General features: G+C 32.9%; 1 protein-coding gene across 2 annotated transcripts in view; it reads right to left on the bottom strand.

Annotated features, from left to right (window-relative positions):
- Positions 1-465: 465 nt before the first annotated feature.
- Positions 466-9,917, bottom strand: part of LOC126969247 (zinc finger protein chinmo-like) — a 95,321-nt gene continuing 85,869 nt past the window's right edge. For both annotated transcript variants that reach the window (XM_050814618.1, XM_050814617.1), the window contains exons 6-7: positions 9,178-9,366; positions 466-5,166 (exon numbers count right to left, since the gene is read on the bottom strand). In XM_050814618.1, the coding sequence (XP_050670575.1) occupies positions 4,946-5,166; positions 9,178-9,366 (410 nt within the window). In that variant the 3' untranslated portion in view covers positions 466-4,945. The remainder of the gene's footprint in view (positions 5,167-9,177; positions 9,367-9,917) is intronic.

The following is a 9,917-nucleotide window of genomic DNA, read 5'->3' as shown; positions in this document are numbered from 1 at the left end:
TAAATCAGGTGTAAGCTATTCTGAGCTTCAAATAAATGTACTAGGCTAACATAAAGTATTTTGGATTGGAAACAATATAAGTAGATATCGTTTGATCAAAATATAGATAACAACAGTGCATACATTTCTACTAGTGGGTGCTGGCTATTGTTTAAGATTCTTAAAATTAGTTTCAATAAAGCCTATCGTAATAATATATAGTATATTTCTATATTTATTTTACTTTACCATAAAATATTAGTTTTCAGTAACAAAACTTGAGAAAAAAATATTCTGACCGAGTTATTTTGTGAAGCCTCATTTAATTTACTAAAAAACAATTCAATGCATGATTCTAAATGTAAATACGAATGCCTGTTAATTCCTTAAACAATACTTAAACTTACAATAAACTTTAAACATGGACGGGTGTAACTTGTCGAGTGAAAGGAAAATAAAGGAAACAAAAAGAAAACAAAACCAAAATTAAAAATTATTTTTGTTACATTTTTAATTCGCAGAAACAAACAAAATAATATTTTTTTTTCTCGTCTCCTTAAAACATAGTAACATCACATCTACGCAAAACAAGAAATAACTGGGGAAAAGATTAAAAAATAATGAAATAATAATAATAATTGTTTTTATACTCTCGAAGAGTGAGGTACTAGGGCCGATCTCCGACTTAGGTTAAAATGAGGTAGAAAGTGAATGAGATTATAATAACTACTCTAATTAACACTTAAAAAGAAGACTCAACTCAGCTCAAGTACAACGACGGATATTAATATAATTCTTGAGCACAACCAAGTGAATCATACTAAAGACTAACTCAGTGATGCAATATCTTCAATATTACATTAAATTTGTAACCAAAATTTATAAACGATGCGGGACTCGAACTGGCGACCTCTTGGCTTCCATCCGAGCGCTCTTCGCTTCAATTCGGGCCATTCGAGTGACGTATCTTTCGTAAATCTTGTTCAACTCTCTGGTTGTGGCTCCATCTACAAGATCTACTTGACAGTCGATAACCTGCTCAAGCCCAATAATTGCATATTAGGAAATTGACTTGAGATGTCGCTCTTTCAAATCAAAAATTTGTTATTTTTAAAGTGATATCCCATACTTCTAGGATTAATTAAATTAAATTGTGAAAACTTGTCACAGATCCATCTTCATAATTTTTTTGTAACAAATACTCGCCGATGTGTGTCGTTCGTTCAAACCAGATTTAAAATATTCTAGAGTATAGCCGACCTGAGAGCCTGATACAGCAATACCAATTTTGATTTATGAATGTGTGGGTTAGCTAGTGGTTCGATATTAAGGCTGAGTTGCACCTACTAACTTTAGCAATATCAAACATGTTAAAGTACTGGTAAAGCAAAAATGTGTTGCACCATTTGACAATTTTAGATGACGTCATAATTTTAACTATTAACCATAACCATCCAATCTTCGCCAGTTAATTGTTAATGTTAAATAGCTAAAAGGAGACATATCAAAAGTTTCAAATAAATATTCGATCCAGACTTTATATTTCACTTTTTAACTTTAACTATGCCAAGGAATACGATGGTGCAACACGTTCCGCAGTCTATGTTAAAGTCAGTATTACTGTTAACGTTAAATTTGACTTAAGCCTTGACTATAACAGATAATATGATGCAACCCAGCCTAAAAGTACTATGGAGCGAATTCCATGCATGGCGGACTGTTTATGACCTGTCAAACAAAGTGGGTAATAGTCACAACAGATTCGTTAAACCTTTTCTCTCGCTTTGTTTTTTTTTTATTTGTCTATACTCTAGAATATTATAAGGCTATTGTTCGAACACAAAATTCCATTTGATTAAATGACTTAAATTAAGAATTCCCCATAAAATTCTCAGCGTTCTATTTTGAATCTGTTCTGTGAAAAGTATGTTAAATTATTGTATTTCCGGACTTTGAAACGTAGAAGAAAAACTTGTTTCATTTACTGTTCTTGTATCTTTATACAGGAAAGAATTCTATAACCATATTAGGTTTGTGTCAATAAGGATCACTTTAATTAAAGAATGAATCGAAGACGATTCCAAAACGCATAAAGAAAAGTGTTCTAACAGAAATTGAACCCTGAGCTAGTCAGTACATTTGTACTTCTTTGTTATTTTAGTCTCACTTAAACTAATTTCTCATAAAAAATCTATCTTAAACTAATTATAAACCTCGAGGTAGATAAACTTACAATTAATCGAATCGTATTGTAATTAACATTCAGAAGATGAATTGCATTGAATTAACATTCTAGAACTTTCTGAATGAATAAATACAACACGATTCTTGTGACGGCAGAGGGTCACCATACCCGTAACAATCTTTGGCTTTACCATCACGACATATCGCGATATATTTACACTTAAAACTAACTTATAACTTACCTAATACAAACCCAAATGAATGTGTAGCATAAACAATAAATGCAGCTTTGAGTCATTGACTATTGCACGTTAGAAATAAAATGGAAATCGAACATGTAAGTCGGATGCGATTCAGTTCAAAGCGATTCATCAACAATGATTTGTTTTTGAATAAGGTTTCAGTTTTAACAACAGAACTTCACAACACATTCAATGTATAAGCTTGTCTACAAATTTCAAAATATCGTAGTGCTAGAGATCGGCCCAAGCGGGGTGCTTGCATTATCCTAACACATCAATTCTATAAACGATGAAGAATTCACATTCACTTAAAATTATTAACATTGAGAAATTTTAAAATTGCCCACCATCTTCTCGTACATCTCAAAACTACATCAAACAATGGCATAATGGTACTGAGTGTTTACGAAGACAAAATAATCATAACATGATTCTGTACCCCGCTTTTGAACATTATGCATTAATGCATCATGCATTAGTGTATCACAAAAACATTAAATGTCAAAAAGAAATCACATTTATGAATTCTAAATTCATAAGAAACAAACGAACTTATAAAAACAGAATAAAACGTTCTAATGTTAATCAAATATAATCAAAAATAAATTTAACAATACAATCGATAGAAAACATTACTTAACAACGGTTAACGAAATAATGCCATTATTTAGTTTTAACGGTTTAGGAGCAAACAATCATCCCTCTATCTTGTTAAGTAAGTAGACAAATTCACCACAATGTGGTATTAGATTTAGCTACCTAAACCACATTAGCAAAACGTTTCAATTAATATTTTGAAATTACATTACAAACAATACCCACAAAATACAAAGGGATCTCGTGCATAACAAAAAGTCGCACTTTCTAAATAAAGTAAAAACTTAACACTTTGAGAGTTATGCAATCGCAATTACAGATAATCCGCCAAAAAATCTGTTAAAATCCAAATCCCAAGAACAGATCAATTCTGTTCCAAATAATTTAGGCCAAACTATAATTTTGAACTACACCATCACCGTTCCAACTCTACATACCCTTAATAAGATGATTTGAACAAGGAACCATTTAATGACAAACTATAAATAGTAAATATATAAAATATAGATAATAATATAAAACTATTGCATAAAATCTTTGAGGTATTTGTAAAATAGCTTCTTTGTGTAAATGAAGAATATGTAGAGACAACAATTACTATTCGAAAATATTAATATCCTTACAATAAGGAACCTCTAATTATATGATATTCTTATATACCGACACTAAACCAGGTAACGTTAAGCTGATTATAATATACACGTAATGTGTGACGCAATCACTGAGCCTTCATAAAGCCTTTGTTTAAATAAACTGTAGGTAACCTAAAATATAAATATTATTAATATGAATGCAACTCATTCCTAAATATCAGGAATAGCACACAGTCGCCACATCCACACTTAACGTAAAAAATATAAAAATAAATAAATGTCAACTTAATATTGAAGTTATTTGGCACTCTCCCATATTTTGTTTCATTAAAATGCAGACTCTAAAAGCCGCAATGTCGCCCAACGATATAGCACATACGACATTGATAGCTCCATTTAAATATTGCGAATCTCAATAGGTTGCACTCGACATGACTAGGTACAAAATAAGTGGCCTTTCAAATGCACATCACGACGGAATGTTAAATCGATACCATCACACAAAAACATATAATATTTGGTCTCAATAGTAACACCCCTAGAGGCGCGCCAGGGTTGACGACGGTAACCAATTGTGAATCCATGCACACAACATACAAACTTACAGCAAATAATAACGTTCTTACCTAACTACTTATGTTTCTAGGGCAAATTGTACTTTGTACAAACTAAAACCATTCACTGTACAAAATAAAAACTGTTGTTAGATAGCGTGGCCAGTGACTAAAATAAAAAGCATGTTCTGTTGTATCACAGTTATGTGTTAAAATTATAAAACTTAACCTGGTTCTAAGTTCTATTGAATCATTAAGTTATAGAATACCTATGGTTGTTCAAAATGATTGCCACAGTTTAATGTTTGTCTCAACCTAGGCCACGGCGATATACATTCTCCTATTATTTACATTCTAAGCCTATGACCATCAGTCTCAACATCAATAATTATTCGATTCACCAGCTCAGAATACAAAATAAGCTTTGTCACAATGAGCGAGAGCTCAAAATAAAACTTCTACAAAGGTAACTTCATTTCACAGTCGAATAAGGTACGTAATTTGGGGTGAATAGGTACAAAAATATGTTTAAAACACGGTACCAAGAAATGAACACAGAATAATTAATGTCACATACAAAATAATTAAGTAACAATATTATAATAATCGCATGTCAAAATCTTAAATAATCCTTAAGATCAAATTTTGAGGTAGATTATCGTTACGTAAAATATGCATAAACGAGGTATTATTATTGTACACGTGTTACAAGGGACGCGGTTCGGATGAAAAGAGCGAACCGGTCGGAAAGAACAGAGGTAGATTGGTTGATAGGTTTGGGATAACGTAAAAGGGTTTACGGCGCGTGGTTCGGGAGAGGCCCTTGGGGGAGGTGTGGAGTGACTTGGTGACGGTGTTCCCGGGCAATATGGCGGCGTACGGTGTTGTTGCGAGTGAAGGTTCGGGAGCAATGAGGACATGGCACACGGATGCCCTGATGTCGCTGCCGGATATGCGCGCGCAGGTTGGTCTCATATCCGTAAAGTCGCTCGCAGTATGGACACTTTAGTTTCTTTCCTGTAAAGTCAAAGTATTTGACTTTATTATACTACAATAATAAATGAAGGCAACGCTGTGCATACCTATAAGTTAGATATACAAATATAAATATAAGAAATTTTATATTATAAGTAGTCATAATATTAATTGTGTGTCTAGTTGGTAAGCCTTTTCTAATAAATAAATAAATAAATAAATATCTCACCTTGATATATTGGCCGTTTTCAATAACCTATCTGCCCTTAGTTTAACTTACGGATACATTGCTGTCACCGTATAATGACAAGATCTTATCTACCCATAGTTATGTCCAATGCTATCCGTCAAAAGGTTATTGAAATGTAATATACGTTCACAACAATCGTCACCTTTTTCCTCTTAATCGGTAGAGCTCGTGAGCAGAATATAATATAAGAAACTCAACGGCTACTCTTTTCAATCAAATAGAGTATTTTACAATTGCTGTAATATAAATAACTAATTCATTTGTACGGTGCTGCATCTGTATATGAGTCGTTTGCGTGCAAAGTTTACAATATCAAATATATCATAAAAAGTAATAAAGAATAAACTGTATTAATATAAATGATGCATCAATCTTAAGAGCTTGAATTCATTGTGTGTGTAAGAATGCTTCATGAACATGATGGTCGTCATTACTGTCATAATTAGTAACCGCATCTAACAAATACAATGATTTATATATTATTATACCTACAATGATTTGTAAGCATAGTTTCAAGTTTCTCAAGCTACCATAATATTATGAAAAGTTCTAAATAACGTTTGGTGTCGAGACACTTGGCCCGTGGGGCACAGAGGTGCGGAACATGTTCAAAATCTTGGCGCCTTAATAGGGCTACTGGTAACCCAAGCGCTGTCAGCTATTTCGTTCAACGGATCAGCCTAGCGGTCCATTGCGGAAATTCTACCACTTATCTTGGTAACCTTAAGCAACATGAGGTCAATTTTGTCCTCTTGAGCAACAATTTTGTCCTCATGCTATCATAATTAAGCATTGTTAGTATAGTTATAAGCATTGCTTCATTTATACAGTTAAATACTTACGTTACGTCTTATATTGAAGGTTAAATAATTATATAAGAATTTCTTTATTCCATTGTTACAACTTATATGTATAATTAATGTATTATTTTGTATGTATGCTATGTTTATATATAGCGTGGCGCAATAATGGCGACATAAAATGAACAGAAGGGTAGTGCTACTTAACCTTTACCATAGAAAAATATATTCAAAAATAAAAATACATAATTCACCTCAATTAATAAATTTTCCATAACATCATTTTGGAACATCCTGTAAGTAATATAGTATCCGTTTCTATTTTTATTTTGAAATATGTTATAATGTATATATACTTACAGTTTTTTCATTCAGAATCTACATAAATAATAAGTGATATTTTATGAATGAGAGAGGGCGCTATAGTGCCGTGCCACAGCTAACATCGGCTCCGTTAAAACCATTCAAAATAAAATATTTAAAAAAGGATATTAAATAAAAATAAAGAGATATTGTGGAAGGGAGCTTGTCTTGGAACATGCGAAGAAAGTTAAACGACAAAATTCTTGTGACTTGTGAACTTTTCGTCCATTACCATTATTTGGCGCTCAGGAGTGATTAAGAACAAACAATAGTGCTAATAATTTCATTTTATTGAAAAGATAACCTCTTTTGAAATTAGAAACCACGAATTTCAGTCATCCAACAAAACTCTGGTCCTAGCAACGCCATCTGTTAATACAAGCACGCACTACTACTTGGATTCTGAGACAGCGCATTGATTTAACGTTTAGCTCAAAATAAATACTAAGACACGGCACTAGAGGGCGACAGATCCATGTAAACAAACAATTACTGAAAAACCATAATAACAATCATGGACGAAATTATGAAAGCTCTCAAAAAAATCCAACTGGAATTAGATGATCACAAAAAAGCGATCAGAGAAAGTGGGAAAAACGTGACGGAACGACTTACACAAAAAAAATAGAAAATATATAAGATTAAAAATTTTTTGCATTAGAAGAGAAACATGAATAATTAAAGGAAATAGTAGATGATTAAGAGAAAAGAATTTACTTTGCAGAAAAGCAGGCGAGACAAAGAAGTATAGTTTTCTTCAACATTGAAGAACTGGAATATTCATATGATACTCTAGAAAAAATATGCTCAAATGGTTAGAACAGTTTTTTCAGTCAAACTATCGTATAGTGACCTACAAGAAGTTAAAAAGCTAGGGAAGAAAAACGATAGACACAAGCTAACATATAAAAGAAGACTACCCTAAACACGTTTTAAAAAAGAGGAAACAACTACAGGAACAGTTAAAAAAAGAGAGAGAAAAAAAACATGGCTTTCCTAAAATATGACAAACTGATCATACCTAAACAAATATCTAAATGAAAGCTTTCTCCATCACCAATAATCTACCTAGGACAAGCCAACGGAAATAAACACACAATCAAATCACAAAAGCACGACTTCACGGCGAGAATAACACACATGCTGTGTGTTCTTAGAAGAAGTAATCGAAATCATTCAATCAATCAATCAATTAATACAATAAACTTCTTAATAAATATAAACACTGCAAAAATAAAGAATCTCTAAAACAATACATAGTAATTAGCTACTCTTCACACAGATCCAACAAAGAAATATTCCAATACAAAAAAAACATAATAAATCCTAAACCTGGTTGGTCACCGTGACTATAACCCTCCAAAGAAAATCACAATCTCGACGAACACAAACACCAAACAAAATCATCAACTAATAAATAGTAGTTAAAAATAACTAAAAAACACCCTTTTTATCGAAAAGCGAACTAATAAATTTAAAATATTTCCTGCTTTTTAGTTTGGTTTATATAAAAGACCATGATTTTTTTAAACTATTTTTTGCATTGTTGCATTAATAATTCTCTTTGGTATTCGAAAATTTCCTAATATTAGATAAATCGGTTAAAGATAATAGTTGAAATATAAAATTAATATCATTAATAGCCTTATAGACGATATATGAATATTATATAAATTAACAAAAATCTTATTTTGCAAATTGAAAAATGGAATAATTTTATCAAATTAATGTAATGTCATCGGTCCTCAATAAATTTACGAAGTTTGAACGAAATCTGATAGTTTTAAGTGTGTCAAAATGGCGTCCAAATGAGTCGGTTACAAACAAATATACATACAGGTGAAGCTAATAAAAAGCGTGTAAATAAAAAAGACATACTAAGATAAGAAAAACCATGAATGCCACAGGCGCTCTAACTTATGCATTAAAACTAAGGACCATACTTATGCATTAAAACTGGACTGAAAAGGGCTGGCCATGTCGCGAGATGACAGACCAGAGATGGACTGCGAGAGTAACATCGTGTAGCAGCCCAGCAGGCAAGAGAAGCCGAGGGAGACCACTAAACAGATGGGAAGACTACCTCAGATGGACAGCTGGCCCAAACTGGATAGACGCATAGACAAACAGGAGAGAGACGCATAGGCATCTTTTGAGGAGGCCTTTACCCAATCTGAGGTTCATACTAACTAAATCTACTTACAATTTTTAAAAAACTTTGTAAAAGCAAGAAATAAATGGCTTACTTATTTGATTTTAGTATATTTTTTGAAAACATAACTTTTCCTATAATTGTAACTTTAAAAAAAAGTTTACGGTTACGGTTTACCAGTGGGAGGCTCCTTTGCACAGGATGCCGGCTAAATTATGGTTACCACAACGATGCCTATTTCTGCCGTGAAGCTACTGCTTCACACTACTGTGTGTAAGCATTACTGTGTTTCGGTCTGAAGGGCGCCGTAGGTAGTGAAAAATACAGGGCAAATCAGACTTAACATTCTCAAGATGACGACCGCAATTGTAGCGCCAGTCAGAATTTATGGGCAAGGCGTATCAATTAGCTAAACGTCCGTCTCGTCTCGTCCCTTATTTTCATAAAAAAACGGTACATTTTGACAAAACAGTTTGTAAAAAGTTTACCGTCGGGTGTAGCGATTCCTCCAGATTTGCTTGTAATGATCTTAGCAGGCCAGATGTCGGGGCTAGGTTTCGGCGTGACGGGCGATGTCTCGTGCGGTTTCTCGTGGTAGTTACTGGTGGGGATGGGAACCGGTGGCGGCGGCGAGTTGTTGTATCCCGTGTATTCTATCTCACTCTTTATCCGTAAATCTGAAATACAAAGTTAAATTTACTGAAAAATGTATAATATGAATGAATGAATGAAGGAATGGAAACTTATAACAAAACTATATATAATAACATAATTTTGTTATTTTATAATTAACTTATAAAATAACAAAACAAACCACACATAATTATACAAGTTAAAAAAAACTTACAGAGGTAAAAAAAAAGAACTAATAACATAAAAAAAACAAATATGCATAACATTATAGTGGTTATAATTTAAGAGTGTTTGGAGCAGTTATTGCTATCAAAAGGAGCTGACCCAGCGGCACTCTGCGTTGGGTATAATACCAACACAGCGCTGATTTTCAGCAGCATATAACAGAATATTGTAATATTATATAGAAGGTACGGTATGCGATCATTTTTGTATACGTATCAAGGGCGCCGTTAGTAAAATTAATGGGTAAAAGTAAGAATCCTGATAAGCACTTCATTGTAATGCGCAGGACGTATACGATCAGGTCTTGCTGGCCTCATTACTTTGGAATATAGCTGGAAGGAGTCAACAGCCGGAAGACACCCAACTGATG

Source organism: Leptidea sinapis, chromosome 17, assembly GCF_905404315.1.
Source record: "Leptidea sinapis chromosome 17, ilLepSina1.1, whole genome shotgun sequence".
NCBI lineage: Eukaryota > Metazoa > Arthropoda > Insecta > Lepidoptera > Pieridae > Leptidea > Leptidea sinapis.
This window is presented reverse-complemented; position numbering and strand designations above follow the sequence as displayed.